The 19,231-nt window shown below is 40.3% G+C and overlaps 1 protein-coding gene across 5 annotated transcripts in view; it reads right to left on the minus strand.

The window, feature by feature from the left end:
* LOC118414535 (sodium/calcium exchanger 3-like) overlaps positions 1-19,168 on the minus strand; it is a 49,407-nt gene extending 30,239 nt beyond the window's left edge. For 3 of the 5 annotated variants that reach the window (XM_035818647.1, XM_035818636.1, XM_035818627.1), the window contains exons 1-2: positions 17,571-17,877; positions 14,153-15,914 (exon numbers count right to left, since the gene is read on the minus strand). In XM_035818647.1, the coding sequence (XP_035674540.1) occupies positions 14,153-15,914; positions 17,571-17,862 (2,054 nt within the window). In that variant the 5' untranslated portion in view covers positions 17,863-17,877. Of the gene's footprint in view, positions 1-14,152; positions 15,915-16,121; positions 16,585-17,570; positions 17,878-18,663 lie in introns of those variants that run through there. The other 2 variants (XM_035818656.1, XM_035818662.1) reach the window with 2 other exon arrangements.
* Positions 19,169-19,231: the final 63 nt, after the last annotated feature.

Here is a 19,231-nt window from a genome sequence, read left to right on the forward strand (position 1 = left end):
CCATCTGAAATAGATTCTCATGGTCATATAGCCACAACTATGCCAGACATTATAAATATTCATCACAGTGACCCTTGCAATGCATATCAAGAGTCACCATCTTTCTCTATTCTTCAGAACTATCTAGACATGTAGATGATAGTCATTTGTTGCATGAATGTCACATGTGAGGGTATTCTCTAATCAAGCTTATTGCACCATGATTGCTGATTGCCAATATCTGCGGCTGCCTGAGCTCATGGTTGATGATTGTGCAGCATCTCCTCAGCAGAATTATCATATTCATTAGACTGCTTATCAAAAATGAATATCTTAAACACACCAACATTCACCTTAACCAATGATACATGATACTTGCTATTTGCAAATGCATGTTAACTGCTAGAAGCACCCCTACAGTATAACCAGGTATTAGTATGTGTATCTTTTTTGGAAGGACAGTTGGATGTGCGGAGTGTAGTAATGCTAATGGTAATTTTAAGGATAAGATATAAGGAAATGGTGTTACAATGTATAAGGTAGACAGAGTTACATAAATCTAAAGCCGACTTATTAAAAATTAAGGAAACATTGAAGGTAATGTTGATTAGAGATTGTGTCAGACTTAAATACCAAAAACTGAAGAGTGATATGTGTGAACTTTTGTTTTGGACATATATATGTCATTGATTTATAGTTATACTGCATACCATCATCCTAATATATAATCAACCACAAAAATTATTTCATTACTATTCCCCATTCCTTGAGGCAATGGGAATTGGAAGAAATTATAGAATGACCTGGGCACCCTTAAAGCCAACCACATGAATGTTGATTGAGAGGGATTTATTGCCTTCCAAACTACTGTCATCCACTGTAATCCCTTGATGATTAATATTGCTTCCAGGTCAAGCCCAGGTTATTTCCTGTTGGTCTCCTGGGACATAGATGTAGGATCATATTAAATGGTAGAAAAGAATCAGATGTAATTATTCTTCTTTCTCACATGTGGTATTTTTATATTACAATCCAAACATGAATTGTTTTTTGTCGCATTTCCTCTTTTTCTTTTGCCAAATCTACAAATAGATTTAACTTTTTCATTTGGGGGCAAAATGAGCTGAAATTTAGCAGGTAGGTAGAGATAGCAAATAACCCCAGACCTTTTTTTCACTTTTTGAATGTACCGGAGGCTTTAGAAATTATTGTATTCAGAGGTTTGGGTCATACTTAGACCAAATATATATATTAGGCCCCTGTCCCCAGGTATTACAACCTGATGACCTGAAATTTGGTATAGAGGTGCATTGGACATGCCCACAGGAATCCATTAACACTTTTTGTTCAATAGATCACTTCAAAAATTAGTTATTTCAAGATTTTTGACTATAAATGTATATTTTTGTCTCCTATGCCCTTGTATTAGAACCAAATGACCTGAAATTTGGTATGAAGGTGCGTACAGTGTGTGCCCACAGGTCTTTATTCACGCTCATGGTGTACATCACTTAAAATTGTTAAATTTTGGATTTTTTGCCATTTTGCCTGTTTCCTGAAAAAGCCAACTGATCTGAAATTTGTTATAGGGGTAGCTTTACCACTAGTAATGGAAAATGAGTCATATAGACCAGTTCATTTTGCATAGATAGGGGTGTTCCAGAAGAGTCCATTCTTGTATGGGGGAAACTATACTTAAAAATCCATTTTGGAGTGGGATAATGTTTTGGGATAGGTCAATTTCTGCCTAAGGTTAATATGGAACAGTACATTTTTGCGTTGGGATGGAAATGGATTGAAATACTGTAAGTTCATTTAAGCTTGTGGAGATTTAATTTCGCGGTAGCAGGAAAATGGAATTTTCGCAGTGGTTTTAATTTCGCGGTAGCACCATGCACTGTAGCCTCTTACTGTTATGGAAAAATGTTCGCTGTGGTTTTAAATTCGCGGTGAAGCGGCCGCCGCGTAAACCGCGAACATTAAACCAGCGCAGCTGCATCTACAGTATGCTGTATTTGCTCATGAGCAATTGTCAGCCTTTCTTACCGCTCTTCTTGATTTTTCTCTTCTCTACCTTTAAACCAGTACAATAGCTGAGCTTAATTTTTTAAAATTTCGAATCCTTTAAAGTCCGGGTTGTGCCATTTTTGTGCATGAGGGCACCTGATGACCCAAATAGCAGCATCGTTTATACATTTTCAATTAACTTGCGTCATTGGAGATAACCAAAAATTTATCACATGGATTTTTTTAAATTTTCGTTTTTCGCAGTCAGGACATACTTAGCTTCTCTAACATGTAGGCTGTCATCCTGGGAAAATTTGCAGTTTCTGAGCAGCTTAGAGCAAATAAGTGTAAATACTTTTGGGGTCCATAATCAACAAACTTGCATTTCTTAATTAACATTTCACTACGTATTCTACCCCAAATTAAGAGACAACAGACTGTAACGACAAGTGCATCAGAAAGAAGTAACGTTACATGTACATGTGAAAAATGGCTTTCCACTGTAATTATGAAGCTTTGCGTCCTACGTTTCTTGGTAGAATTGTAGCTTTTTGGCTTCAGCGTGTCCACCTACGTCAGAAATTGTAAAAAAAACTCTGGTCCAAGCCCTTTTCTACAAAACCCTTTCCAAGTTGGTTGAATTTCTATGTCAAGTTCTATTTTGAAAGAATCACTCAACCACAAGTTTTGCTATTGGTTCTTAGTCTCCTGATACCCAACCTGTGGTTGTTGAAGGAAGAAGATTCTACCACTGCACTTGGCTAGGTTTGATGGATTGTCCGTGTTTTATTACCGCTCCGTCCAGACTGGGGAAAGCCATGAATTTTTAAAGACATTGGATTGTTGCAAATCTCAGCAATTGCACCACACCAATTGTTACAGTGTCACTTCCACAGGAAAGAAGAGTCCAGTGCCAAAAAGCATGTGTGTAAGCAGACAATGCCAGAACCATTCTCAATACACAAAAGCCAGATTAATTTGCTTCTCCTGCAAGCTTGTATTTCACTCATCAATATTTCACATCATGTTAAATCCAATAGTCTCCATGAAATGAAGTACCCTGTTTTTACCTCCTTGAATGAGAAGACAAAGAGCTAGCAAAGAAAGAGGCTGTTACTTCTCACGCCATGCATTAATCAAGTCAATGTCTGGCAATGCATGTACTGCACTTAAGTCTTGTTGTGCAAAACATTTAGGGCATAATATTGATTTTCAAACATCCACCACTGTAGAAATATACATTAAGAACAAGGTAGGGCACAACAAAGATGCAGTTCCCTAACCACGCCGAGTTCTTTACACTGGACATAATCCCTGGTGTACATCAGCTACATAATGTTGAAGTGATCCCCTGTGAGCCTGAAGCCTTTCCTTTCATCCCCACAATGACGAAAGCTACATTACACTGACAGCTGTGGCTTGGGAAGGTGTTGGTTGGAAAGGCCACAGCCACAGTGGGTAGAATGAGGTGATCCATAATCATGGTTTTCCATGTCAGGGTGGGATTAAAGTCACTTCTTCAGCATGCTTTCCTCAAATGCATGATGGACACCTTACAATGATTTCTCCTAAGGACTGCTAACCATATACTATTAAAGGGACGTATTGAAAACTTTGATGGGAAAGCTAAGTATCAAACCCCTGAACTTTTGTCCCAGAAGCAAAATTATCAACTGCAGGATGCAGATACAAACTTGTGGTAAAAGATCCTTAACAAAGTTAAAGTTCAACAGAATGATTTTGTATGCATTGTAAAGGAAAATTGATAGTTGATATATGATTTTAGATATAACATTACCCTTCATGTAACTATCAATGATAAGGACATCTTTCAGTAAGAAACAAACCGTCTACTCCCAAAAAGTTAATTTTTGGAATGAAAATGTTTGCAGAGTATGGGCTGTACCAGAAAATGGTAAGGAGATGGGTCAAAAGCAATTGTCCCGTGTTCTGTTTTAGGAAAGCAATCATTGTGGTATGATCCTGGCACAAAGAGCTATAGGCCCCATTTCATTAACCCAATTGGTTCAGCCCCGGTGATCGAGCATTACTTTGCAGAGAGTGACAAGCTCATCTAAAGCTTACATGACCTCAAATTCAATATGACAAAACCACATGATAACACACAACCAATCAGAGCACAGTTTAAATTTCACAGAAATTAAATCACTGAACAACAGCATTAATAGACAGTGACAATGATATTGGTAAATACTTATCGGTAAATATCTATAATGACTTATTCTTTTACAAGGGAAGTGAAATAACCAGGTTGACTTTGTTAACATCAAGGATTTTGTACTGTATGAATTATATGAAATACATGTATTAGCCAATACATTCTGATATTTCATACAGGTACTTTGATATTTTGTAACTTTACAAATAACAGAGTTTTTTTTGGTTTACTTGGTCACAAAAGTTACACCGAAAAGTCATCAGAGCTGGAGCCATTTGGTTACAGTAATTTCATTCATCAATATTAATGGTCCTATTCTCCAGATTAAAGAGGAGATTTGATGCTTGATGAAAATGCACTGTGGGTAAGGAACAAGAATCAATCTCCTTCATCAGAGGCTTGTCTCCTGACACCCAATTAATAGTCAAGTTTTTAATCAATTCCAGTGTAATGAAATTTTGGATCATTCTACTTATTTCATGGGATCTCTAAGGATTTAAGAGGAAGCAGTTATCATTTTATTCAAGTCCTATAGAATTTGTTCTAATGTGTAGGTTGCTAAACATATCCATGCAGTCTGTGGTTGTGTCAGTACCCATCAATACTTAATTTAAGTGTTATAAAATTTGAGTATAGTCATGGCATTATAATACTGGTAAGGTTTGCCTGTACGTGGGTTGCTAAAATGAGTATTCTTAAAATAAATAATAATTCAGTTAAGTGTATACTTCAGGTCTCACTTCAAATTCCTTCACTCAATCAAATGTTGTGTACAGCAATATTGTAAGCAAACTACAATCATGTAGTAGACTTTGCCCATTTTGACCCTGATTTGAAATGGGAGCAATAAGTAATTTTCTGTGTGCATAAGCTGATTGTTTTCTCTGCTATGTTGTCCAGACCAAATAAGGGAAGCCAGCCTGAGCCAGCAGCCAGGAGGGGTCAAGTTTCCCTCCCCTGCTAAATTTGGAATCACCTTGGGGCCAGCCTCCCAGATAGCTATCAGTGATGAATCCCCCTCCCTAATTGTGCCAGCAGTGTGCCAGCAGTGTGACAACGCTACTGGAATTACACCATCTGCTGTGTGACAGTCTTGGAGCGAGGGGCCCTTCTGCATCAGTCCCTGCCATAGCTGAACCAACTTCTCTCCCATGTAGGATACATGGCATTCCCAAACTCAACCAACACTTCCCTGAATTGGAGAACACTCATTACCTTTTAGTATATTATGATTACCCCGGCTTATAACGTTAACATAAATATGTTATAAAGTTCCAAACAGCTCAAGCACTATCTGCATGGTGGGAAGCGGTCCAAGAATGATGTGCTCCAAACAAATTGGGCAGTGGAGGATTTTATTACAAACTTGATGGAAGGCCTGTGGGCAGCAAAATTGCCACCATTTAGGTTCCTTCTCCAATCTACAGGAAATGAGGCGTCTGGATTCTCACCATAAAGCACAGGGATGGAATAAAGGATTCGAGCATTGGAAACCTCAGAGAAATATTGATATGTCTGAAGCTTGGTAATAACTTACGTATACAGTAGCAGGCCGACAATTTTTTGTTGTAACACGTGGTTAGTGAAAAGAGTTTTCAAATAGACCAACCTTGCTATCATTTGAAATGTCACTTAGTAGGAAGTTGTATATATCAAAGAAGGTCAGTATGTTCATTATGTAATATAATATTTCAGCCAGGTTTCATTTTCTTTCGGAAGAATGAGTATTTTTGAATGAGTATGACAGTATGCCCTAGGCACAAGTTTGCCATCAGATTCAGATCTGTATATGTAATATGGTATCTTCGTTATCAGCTTATCATATATGCAACTGATTGATGCCAGGGAAAGGAATGGCTATAAATAACCACATTTGACCCAGTCGTTGTTTTAAAAGGCATGTGTATTGTTAGATAATCCAGGAATACTTTTTGTTTTATACGGGTGGAATTGTTGTATCAAGATACATTTAAACTTTAGATCAACACTGCTCCCCAGATATAGGAATGAATAAAACAAATGAGGATGGAATAGGTTAATAGGTTAAGGTAAGGACAAACTATATGATATCAGATTCTTCACAAATGTAACTGAATAACTACAGTGGCTAATGATGAATGGATACATTGTTAGCAAATCACTATTCCACATAATGGGACAAATGCCGTTATTGGCAGTTCTATTCATAAATATCAATGCCTTAAACCTGATAAGGTTTGGCACAACTATTGTATCATCACTACGTAATGTAACACCTGGAACACCTTAAAATATAAGGGCTCTGTGTGCATTCTATTCTTGGAATGCAAGAAAGGCTGATCATTCAGGGGTCAGCTTTTATTACTTTGATTAGGTAAATGGACCGTGCTGTTACCCTATGGTCAACCATGTTGTCCATTAGGGATTAAGGATTATGGCCATCAGTACCTGAAAATTGTATCTGTCAAAGAGACGAATGAAAGCGCTGACTGTGCCATTCCTCACAACGTGGGAAGCGGAAAGGGGATGATATGTCATACTAGCAGTAGATATGAGGGTGTGAGACTATCATGCCACATGTACTCATCACCTGCATGGCCTGCACACAATCCAGCGCTACAGGTATGAAACATGTCTCCCTGTGTATAAAAGGGACCATTTTCCGAGAACCAATTTCACGTTACCTCAAATATGGTCCCGCTATCAAATTGGAACAGGGCAAGTAGAAATGGAATGACTATGTATGAATAATGTAATATCACAATAAAATATGGGGCTCTGATTTCCCTGTAGACACTTTCTTCAATGCCGGATAAGATGGGAGTGGTTTGTTTTTTTAACCCTTTCTATCTCAGTCATGTATACCGATTACAAACCACAAAGACCTGTCCTGTACAACTGCCTTAGGCAAGGCTATGGAGCAGGGCTACAAGTATGTAGCAAACCATGAGACCAAGCTATTAATCATTGTCATCAAATACTACAGTTCATTTGATGGCAGTCACACTTGCCACCATGTGAGTTTCCACCAATTATGTCAAGTTCCCTGCACTCCAAGGTCCGCTACTCTTAGATTTTATCCACCTTCACTTGGGGGCATATTATGTCATAATTTTTCAGGGATGCAATGAAAGATGTTTTGCTCATCTTATGTGGTAATCATACTTAATTTGGGTTTTCATTTCTCTTGAGTTAATCAGCTTGTGTATTCCTGGGGGTATATTTTGTACATGTCCTTGCATTATGACCAGCATGAATGCAAAGCACCTGCTTCCATTAGTTTCTGCTAGATAACATCATTTCACTGCTATGGTTTCTAACTACCCTAGTTTGAAGCACCTGCTGCTGTCCAAAACCAGCCTCATTTACAACTTATGCCTACAGCACAAGTCAACCCTGTCAGCAAACATGGTGCTGTCCTCGCCATGCCAGTACCAGACACAGATCTTTTAAGTCTTCAACACACGGTATGTGGACAAAACCGTATTGACGTCATAGAGAAAACAAACCCTTTCACAGTTGCCTGGTAAGAGTTCTAACTTTGCGTCATGTGCAACTTGATACATATACGTCATGTTGAATACAAGTTGACTGAAAGTCCTGTTTGTTTGTTTGCTGCTTATATGACCCGTAATCATGGGGCCTTTGTAGGGAGGGAAAGTAAAGGCTCCGATAATGTTACCATAACCTTCATGTTGAAACCTTGTACAGTGAAGATAAAAAACTTGTTTGGTTCAATATGCAACAGAATGAATCAGTAAGTATATTGATAAGCAAATCAATTCATCAATGATATGAGTTTGCTGAGGCAATATGTATTCAGCACAGAGCACAGTAAAACCTGCTTTCTCTACAACATTACAAGGTGATGTGACATAGTGGAGGGAGCAACAGTGGCACTCTCCAATGCTTGTCATGAGAAATCCCATGTTGAGCTTTTCCCCACAAACCCATTACATGCTGCATGTAAGAGAGCATATGGCAGATCTGATAAGCGGTTGCTCTAATTTGGCAACAATTGTAATTTTCTTGCTCATTATTGAAATCTATCTCATAATAGCAACATGTTGATGCTGTGAAGGGCAAAAGCTTACCTTAATGCTAGCAGATGTTTTTACATATTGTGAATAATGCTGATGATTACCATTCCTATGCTAAAACATGGCTGCTATCATACATAATGAATAGCCTGTAATGTTAACCAGCATGGCTCCAGTAGCAGGTTGTTTTACTAGATACAGTACCTGTAAGATATGATACCTTTTCTCTTTGCTTTCCCTCTAATTTCTACAACATTTTTAACCTACACAATGATGAGCTTTGTACCTTTTAGATTAATTTCAGTATGCCCTTCCCAGCTTGCTTATTTCCTTTCCAACAAAGGTCATTTTAGTGCTTATGGGTTAAAAAGATCAAATAATACAAAACATATTTTGTATCTTTTCAATCAGCTCTTTCAAAGGGCTGTTGCCTGCACAGGGTGCAAGATCTTTTCGTACTTCTTCCAAAGGTCCAATTAAGTGCACTGGAGATATAACTATTATTTTTATCATCTCCCACTATACCAATCAATATTAGATATTTGCATAATCATGTTCTCCTTCCCTTGTAGGCAACAACCATGATAGAATACTAGAGCTTAAAACAAGTCCGTAGGTAATCATTTTTTTCAAATATTACAATAGCTAAACTGGTGCTGCACACACATCCATCAGATTCCATTGTACATGATGTACATCATCTGATGTTACAGTAATAATGGATTATAGTCTGCCTTGAATGTCTGTAAAGCTTACATTTTGTATATTCTAAGAACCAGCAGTCATGTTATTTTTCTCTCACACAAGGATACCAGGATACTAGTAAACAAAAATATCCATCTTACTTCTGGCCAAAAGGGAAAATTTGTCAGTGCTCTCCATTTATGTGTATGTGTCAAATTATTTGTGACAGGATGTGGTACCAGGTATTGTGACCACACTGGTAGGCCCGACTTCAGCACCAATTATTCACATGCATCATCTACATTCCAGTACAGTTAATATACGAGTTTTTTTTTTTTAAACAGTGTATTACCCTATATGTAATGTTCTTTTTAGCAAGAGTAAGTATATCATCTATGCCAAATGTGAAATGAAAAAAAAAAAAAATAGAGAAAAATTACCAATAGACAATGGACATATTCTGTTCATGGCTGTATAATGTTTGTGCTTTTGAACAACAGAAATTTGCAGAATATGGTGTGATGTGAGAGATGCTGTCATGAATTATTAACTAGACATGCAAATTTCATGTGCATGGTCAATTCTTTGGAATTTTAAGTGTTTCATACTACAAAAAAAGTATATTTTTCCACACCACACAGAAAAAGTGACTATTCAAGATAAGAGGAAAATTTCTGGATGTAGACATGTATCAAATGTTACTGTCTACTCAGTAGTAGCATAATATTATGTTATTTACTGTATACAGTAGTCTACGAACTGTCTCCAAACTGGTAACCATTTTCACAGTTACTGTTTACAGACTGATATAAAAATGGGTCAATGAATAAATGTTGGATGCATACAACATATCATTTCACATTGTGCTTCTCATTGGTAAATAATATATGATATCTATTGTTAGTATTAATATACAAATATAGGTACATTCATCCATATCGAATATCGAGATATGGAAATGAAAATGATTGTTTTGAACATTGCAGTTTTCCCTCCAAGGGGCCCCCACCTCTGACCCTACCAGCCAGGCATGTAGCCTTTGGCTGCATCCATGGTTCAAACCCTTAATTATGGTGCTGGTGGAGAAAATGGTGCAATAATAATGGCCAGTGGGCATATCCACTTGCACTCAGTCTTATGTTCACATATTGCCAGCTTCCCCATTACTTTCACACCAAATAAAAATTGACCACATCTCAAAAGCTTTCTTTCCTGCAGGGCTGGATTTTTTAATGTTAAAGCTGATTTTCTTTTAACACGGCACTGACGTGCGCAAAAAAATCTATTTCTGCACAAAGGTGTTGCTATCGGCTTTCAATTGGATCAATGATTCCAAGGTGGCATTTCCACACACACACCTCCCAGCCTCCACTGGATAAGCCTGCACGCATGAGAATAGTCAATCGTTCCCTGGCTACCTAATATGTATTTCTCCCAATACAACCTGCAAGTAGTCTACCTACAGGACATGGTATTCCCGGTTATCACAGTTTAAGGAGCCTGTAGACTTGGACGCACCTTAGAGTCTAATCATCATGTCAAGGGATGTGTACATATACGGGGTGCAATGAATGGGTTGGTTCTGTGTATCTAAACTGGTACAAGTTCAACACCTAGAATCCTTCAAGGAGGTCTGTAATGCTCTTTTAAGTTTTAGAAAGGACTTGTTGTTTCACTAGTGCTTTGCCTCAGGCGATCGTGCACCTTTTGTTGTGTGACTTAAGTAGAAAAGGTGTTATTTTTGGTTAGAATTTCAAATGTGAAGAAGTTATTTCATCATTGTGGAGCAACATTGTCTTGTTTAATTCTGTATCAGTGATAACTTCGTTAGAAAAAAAGGGATTATGGTAATTATAATGTCAGAGCAGATATTTGTAATGCCTATTTTTTTCCTAAATAACCCTTTGGCTGGTTACAAAATATGTAGTAAAACCAGTTTCAGATAAGCCAATTGCCAAGACAAAATGCTGGAGATAAAAACATCATATTCTGCAGTATGAACCAAATAACAAAGTTATGATGTTGAAAGATAATTTTGGCATTCTAGGATGATAAAAAACATTCTGTATTAATTGAGACTGTGCATAGAAGGCAAATATATGTGTTTGAAACCCAAATAATACCAGTCATTCATCTTGCATTCAATACATGTACACATCCCTTTGTAAGTTACAGAAGGTAGGATAAAAGTGGTTGATGACGGTAATGATGATTACCGAAAGCTGTCAATAAATTTCCATTTGTCACTTCCATAGCAATAGCTTTATTGTCAGCTTCTAAATGGCAAGGAACATATTAACAACCCTGTGATCTCAGGCTTTTCATGGACAAAAATTGCAAATGTGTTTGATTTTGACACCTATTTTCTGCAACTGCAAGTTTTTGGCTGCCATCCAATAACAAAACAACATACGTATACTAGCCTGAGTCTTCGTAGTACACTGTAACACTGCTGGAAAGGTTTCAATCTTCACTTTTTTAAACCTTGAATATGCTAATGATTTGAAATCAATCTCCTGTCTGGGTCCTGTATGTCTTACCTCAAAGATGGGCTGGACTGAGATGCATAGAATTACACAGGAGCTTTACAATCCGAGTTGGATTTTAAGAGATGATGTATGTTTTGTACAAGTGTGTTAAACATGGCTATCATTCAAATGGTAAAAACTGTTTTCCAAAAATTAATTTGGTACACTGATGGAAAAATTGCAAGGAGGTTAGAGGACACATGCATACATGTGTACATGATAAGGCCCAATTTTTTCACCATAGCAACAAATGCAACATTTAAAACCATCATCGGTGTGCCTTCAGCCAAAGCTATAGTGTTGAAGTAAATAAACCTACTTGCAGAAAAGAATAGCATGATTTTCACACAAAAGCTTTGAGTACAACTGATATGATGAGTTGGCATGTTGGCCATAAAATCATTACAGACAACTCTTTCTGTATCTGTCCCAAAGAAAGTGCTCAGAGATAGAGCATCCTCATCTGCCTCATCATGTCTCCTTAACAACCGCTGGTACAGACATGTGGTCGTAGCTTAATGTTCATAACCATTCTTATCTTGTGGACGTCATCACAAATGTGACTTTGATAGTTGCCATGGTACTTAACAAGGCAGAACCCTCAATCTATATTACAGTGTACCATCTGTGCTTGTGCATCTGGGGACAGCTGCCTCCAGCAGGCAATAAAAAGAGTCCACACACTAACATTGTAATTTAGACTGTAACAACAGACACAGTCTTTTGTATCAAATGCCAAGGGCCTATTTCATTGTTTACAACTTATATATGAATTTCTTAATATAAATCCATTTTTCTCAGGCAATTTTCCATGGCCTCTGCATTTTTCCTGGTAGACAAGTGCGATGGATAAAATTGTCTAAAAATACCATACATTCACTTGCTGGATGCACTATGGGTAAATGCCATTGTGAGGACAATTGTGCTATGGAGCCATAGGAATATATAGGGTATCCCACATTTACTCGTGTGTCCCATATAGAGTGAGATTCAACCTGTCAATAACAGTCTAACAGTACACCAGCATAGAGTCAGACTGCCTCTGCTGCGCTATGGCTGACGACCATGTAGACATTTAATGTAAAGACAATGAATATGTAACACACAACTAGAAAAGCAAGCATATGCCCATGATAATTACTGCCGAGATCTTGGTCTCAATATTTAGAGTCATCTCAAATTTTATCCATTGATATGTCTGATAATGTATTGAGTCTAAGCCCATGTCTGAAGGCAGCATAATTTTTCCTAGAGAAAACATCCAAAATGAATAATGATGACATGTTGCTCTCATTCTTGTAATTGACCAGCCAATTCCAGTGTTTAGAAAGACATGTAATTCCCTCCGGGAGTACCAGTCACTCCCATGTGTGAAAAGTCGGTCCCTGTAAAATCTGCACACCAAAATCCTCTTGTGGAACTCTGAGCTGGCTTAGGTGTTCACACTGTGGATCATAAGCTACAATGTAAGCTCAGGAGCAGAGTCTCTTCAGACTCAACATCTGTTTGTGGGCCAAGCCTTTTGACATTGTCATAATTTCATATTCAGACTTTGTCAAAAAGTGTACATGTCTATTCCAAAATTGTTTTTAGACTTGTGATTTCAATTGATGATTGATTGTGATCAACAGAAGGAAGATGGGGTAATAGCCTCATTTGTATTTCAGCTGAAAACCAACATCTCTGCCATGCAGTTGATTTAAAGAAAGATGGTAAGACCAACTTGATTCAAGCTTTCATCTCTTTTTAGTTTCCTTAACCTGATACAAGTTGATCGTACTTCAAGAGGAAGGTATCACTAGGGCTGTCAAACAATCTGCCACAACCAAGGCAATGAAACTACTGGATACGTAAGTCCAGGTGAATCACAAGTCTATAATGCACTATAATGCAACTGGAGAAGGCTGTACAAACAATTTAGTCACCCTACATATTTGTATGCAAGCATTTTAGAGCAATTTCCTTTTTCCCATCATGAGCCTATGTTCAATCAATACCTGGAGTTCAATGGCCATAATCAATAAACTCTAACAAATAACTGAAGCCAAGTTCTAGTTTCTAAGGAAATGTACCTTCAAGTAAGGAGATATTTTATGACAGAAGGAGAACATTGAGATTCTCTCTCAAAAATTGTCATATGGAATATATTATGCTATGTTTAGATGTTTAAGATCTAAAGGGGCTGCAGACACGGAAGGTGCCTGTGTGAAGGGAGATTCTGCTTCTACCATGCATTTGTATGAAATTTTGAATGTACAATAGATCCAGCAGACTGTATTTATAATGTTTATCAGCATGCTGTTGCCTTAGCCCTTCTGGCTCAATTGTATCAAATAAAGCAAAATATAGAAAAGAGCTAGGGTTGAATGGTGGCATGATTAGTGCTCATGCCCCAACGTACCCCCAATTTCTTAGAACCTGACTGCAATGTTTATGCTGTGGCTAAGGCTGGCTATTTTGAGCTGGAGTAACAAATCGCTTGCTGAAGCAAAGCCATTAGACTTGTAACATGTTCCTGTGAACTTTTCATAGACTGGCCAAATAGAACATAGAAAGGACAGGGCTGATCTAATAGCAACCTACCTCCCGAGAGTGCCTCTTATCTCTTTTGTAAAGCATGTCTATGTCACCTCAGTTGACCTCTGTCTATCATGTTCTCTATACAAAACATTGTATATGCAAACAAACCTAGCATGTCAAAAATACAATAAGCTCCAATCTAGTGTCAGAATTTAGAAAATCGTATGTTCACTTACGATGTTTCGTCGTTTTGGAATTCCAGTTCGCCGAAAGCGTCTTCGTAGTCATCACCGCCACCCTTGGCGATTCCATCGATGGTGCGGTATGGGACGCGGACCACGCCTCTGGCACCTGCTCCCCTGATAACCTTCAGCTTGTAGGTGCCAACACTTTCATGAACTTCTAACTCCTTGTCCTCGAAGGTGAAGACACCTGCGTGGTCATCATCAAGGATGTTGATGGTAGCTACAGCAGGGCTGACCAGCTTGATGTCGTTGGCGCCCCCTGACTCTGGGCTGGTACGGACATTACTCAGCTTCATGAAGAAATGCTCATCCTCCTCAAAGACTTCATCATCGATGATGGTAACGGAGATCTCCTTCTGTGTTTCACCTGGCTTGAAATACAGAGTGCCCTCCACATACTCGTAGTCGGAGCCCGCGTTGGCCGTACCATCCTCAGACTTGTAATCAACGTAGGTAGGGCGGTTGAGATCTCCACCTCTGCGGACAACAATCACGTCGAATGTGCCCACATTTTCCAGAACGGTGAAAATGTCAGGTTCGAAATACACCTTGGTGATGGAGTCATCTTCATGGCCTATCCTGATCTCTGCCAGGCTGGCTTCCCTTTGCATGTCTTTCTGGATGCCCTTTTTGATGACGTTGCCTGATCCCGTCATCTTCCTGGTAGCCTGGATTCGGTAGAACGCTCTGCTCTTAGGACCGCTGTTGAGAAGCTCATAATTGGCCTTTTCCATAAGGGTATCCATGTCAGCATCAGGATGTTTCCTCCTCAAATCCTTCAGCAGTTCTTGGATTTCACGCTTGTTGTCACCAACTCCATATGGAAGATCGCCATCAGCCAAGTCATCCTCTCCGCCCTTCTCAGCCAGCTCCATGTCACCACCTTCAGATGCCACAATGACCTTCTTGCTCCTGCTTGCTCGGTATCTCTTGTCCAGGTACTTGTAGAAGAGCAATCTCCTGTCAGCGACGTAGGCAATAAGCACACAAACAGGGAAGAAGGCCAGGGTGACGATTCCCTCCCACACATCCACGACACGTGGTGAGATGACAGCAAGGATGAGGAATAGCCACAGGTATGCGAACAAGCTCCACGATGCAGTAACGATGAACACTCTCAAATGCTTTATTCTGCGAACCTCACCATCAGGAATCACTTGTACACAGATGGCAATGATGACAAACAGGTTGAAGGCAGCACTACCTACAATGGTAGATGGTCCCAAGTCTCCTGCATTAAAGTTGTTTCCTATGATTTCAATGATGGACAGAAGGATCTCAGGGGCTGAAGATCCCAAAGCCATGAGAGTCAAGTTGGAAACTGTCTCATTCCAGACTTTGACAACCACAACTTGGGTTGTACCATCTGATCTCTTGATTGTAACTTCTCTCTCCTGTGCAGTGATGACCTCAATGGCAGCCATGAATCTGTCCGCAATGATTGAAACTCCCAGGAAAAAGAAGAGCAACCCGGCAAAGTAGATCGTAGCTCTTGCAGCCTTGTCCCCCTCGGTCATGACAGTGGGTTCCCATAGAGGTAATATAACACCCTTCTTACATGGATCGGGCAAAGGGGAACATGGTTCCTCGGCCGGGACTGCCGGCTCCGTCACATTGTCCTGCGCGCTGATGCTGTTGGCTTGTAGTACCAGCAGGAACAGGGCGGCTCCCCACAGCCACCTGCCCGACAGCGCACCTGCTATTCTCCTGAACGTCTCCATGTTTTTCGCCGGGTGACACGCCTCACACCCACCTATGGAAGAGAACAAAGAAATGTTGTGTTTCAAGGCGTACGCACATGACCACTAATTTCAGAGAAAACTGAGTGCCCCTAGGCCACGCCCCTTCGTTAAACAAAGTGTAATGGCCAGGCTTTGCCACCCAGACCCGAGCTGACAATGTGAACCATCCAAACGTCTGCACTGAAGAGCTATATATGGCGAGGACCACTGGTACTTACGTTCACTGGCGTGCACTAGTCGGGACTGTTTGCTCGCACCCAATTACTGACTACAATGTTAGTTTCTTTGTACTCGTCTTCGCGGCCGGGGGACGTTCCCAAGCCATTCAGCATTCTATTCTGGATAATGGTCCCGCTCCAACATGCACACCTTGCCCGAGTGTTTAGTAGCGTTGGCGTGCAGCGCTTGCCGCAATGTCCCAGATCCAGTCAGCTACACTTCCGCGTTCTGATCACAAAACAACCAGACTGACGTCCCGTGCTCCACCACGTCTTCTTCCCACAACACGCCTCAGTGTTTTATGCCCGTCTGCTCAGAATTATTCAGTAGGCACCCCTCTGCAACCCACTAATTTCTGCACAGGTATCGGACCATATCACAACACGAGAAGCTTGCCAGCTAACTGTCGTTACGCGTTACTGCACAGTCCAACTGAAGGTGGGGACGGCCTTTTGAGCACTGAGGCTTTGGGTTAGGGCGGACCGCAGGGTATCACGGGTAGGGAGCTGTGGCGCTTCAACTTATTGTGGTGTGTCATTAAAACAGGGTAGTTATCTACGCAAGCTGTCTTTATCTCGTTTGAATTTTGCAAACCAAAACATACATCTGAAGAAGTGGTAGTATATTTGAGAGATGACTGTAGCGGAGGCATTTTACTTTAATAGTGCGATGGCCTCTTACTAGGTGTTTCATGTCCTTGATGGAAGAACAACAAGCCGCTCCCTTTCCTATCAAAAACCCAAAGATGTTTACCACCATATTTGAAATGTGCACAATTACGGCGGAGGTGAAGACTTCAATGAGGGTGCCTGGGGCGGAATGAAATGCCGCTCATTTACATCTTCATGCCCCCAAGTCAGATACGATCGCCGCCGTAGTCCCTTCGGACTACCTTATGCGTCACACTCCTATTTCTGGCATTAGACAAGAGGAAGCGTTATACAGACCTACCTACTGTAGATAGCCAGTTTCCTTTTCAACTAAATGGCGGGTTAAAGCGTTGATGTTCTGGGATATACCGGCTAACTGCACATGAATTTATTTTCCCTCTAGGTCCCCAGACAATTCATTACTGGACTCATTCATTGATCAGTTGTTCGCATCTACTGGCGGCACCAGCCTTGTTCGTAATACGAGAGCTTTTAAGTTGTAGATGATAAGAATGGCCACGTGACCAGGCAACATTTCATTTCTTTCGCATGTGTCGGTTACCTTTTCATAAAAATTCATGGACAGGCATTGCTAACAATATTATCCGATCTGTTGTAATATCCATTTGAGATTAGACTGGGAAAACGGAAACCAACATATTCTGTCTATAATGTAATACAATCATGATATTGTCCTTATTGGTCGTCGGTGGGTTCGAGTATTCACTGGTCAATTGTTTAAACGTACCCCATACGTAGGCTCAGGTAGATCGCCTATTGTTGTATCGCGTTGCTTACCTGTGCCGTGGTTTTGTTTTGTGTACCCAGGACAAGTGCCACTTCCATGCACGCGTACTTGTATTCGACAGTTCTCGCCCCAGGCACCAAACACGTGCCCTGTCACTGCTAGAGTATTCACAGTCAAAGAGTAAAGACAGCGCTCCGTTCTTTTTTCATCTACAGAGTGGATGACGGGAAAATAAGATGATGAATGTGACGGGTATCTGTTGTACCAATGATTGTTCTCGAAACACAGCTGACAATTTCTTTCCGAAAATATTCCACAAATTTCTATAAAAAAGTTAGCCATGTTTATGTTCTGCGATGATGCATACGCGACCCGTTGTATGGGGGAATTTTGAATCGAATGCCATGTCGCTTTTATCGCTCCCATCGGATAAGATGTGCCACTTGATCAAGCACCAGCCATCAGTATCCTAATTAAACCATTGATTCCCTGGCAGCGGATCGCACAACCCACGGCCGCGCCATATCAATGTCCGGTGCAGCGGTTTTCTTTCAAAATGTTTGTTAACACAGATCTTAAAACTAATTCGCAATATGACAGGTTACGAATTATATAGCCATCGCTAGAATTTATAGTAGTGATTGTGAATATAAACTGTAGTCAATTATAACGTGGGTGCAGAGACAGCTGGGCCCGCCTCCTGCTGCCGGGCCATGGACTGGGAGATGAAACAAACGTCTGTGCACGATGGGGAGGGGGAGGGTCCCCTTTTGAAATAAATGTTGAAGATGACCGGTGTAAGATGGCAAGTTCTATCTACGTTTATATCTTACATTGATTTCTTGTCGCATGCTAATGCTGATGACGACACATTCTACATGGCAACGTTGAATCGAGCAAACTATTTCCAGCATCACGACATGATCTTACAAGTCCCACAGAAACAGTGCTCCAAATTCTCGACATATTCTACATTGGTCTGCTCGGCTCTGTGTGTCCAGCTTTAAACTAATCTAGGAAACAACCCCCCTTTTCCCATATATTCATGCCAAATTTAAAAACATATTAACTAAAACTGGTTATTGCACTAGACTATTGTAAGGATCGGACATGCCATATAAGATATGGAATTGTAATGATTACCTGGATATGGTCAGTTCAACTCCAGGGGCGGCTGTTCTTAAATCCAACGGAATAGCTCGTCCACAAAAGGTCCAACAAACCACCAACCAACGCTCGGCTCTGTGGCTCTGTAGGTCCTTAGAACATCGCTTCCTCACAAGAGCTGAAAGAACGTAGAAAATCCTTGGGTAGGACTGGAGCGGAGAGGCACAGCGTCACGCGCGTTCTTCCTGCGGGGCTGCACCGCCGCTCTGACGGAAGATGCTGATTCGGTAGACTTGCCCGGTTTCAAATTGCGTTTAATATTATACGTCCATGTGCTTATCCATGAAATTCAATCAATCATAGCGCACATCAGTTCATGCCAGTGAGCATACTGCAAATTCCTTATATCTTAAGTGTAGTTTTTCGAGCCAAAAACGCAACACTTACACCTCGAGCAGTGCCACAAGTTGAGCTAACGCACCTCTAAACTTCAATTTTTATCTCTTGTGGTTGGTGTAATGCGGGGCAGGTTCTTTGGACGATAGATTGGCTGTAGAGTAAAGCGTGTCCTCGCGAGATTGGATCCCATGAATATTTTTAGCGC

The sequence above is a fragment of the Branchiostoma floridae genome, chromosome 1, assembly GCF_000003815.2.
Source record: "Branchiostoma floridae strain S238N-H82 chromosome 1, Bfl_VNyyK, whole genome shotgun sequence".
In the NCBI taxonomy this organism is placed as follows: Eukaryota; Metazoa; Chordata; class Leptocardii; order Amphioxiformes; family Branchiostomatidae; genus Branchiostoma; species Branchiostoma floridae.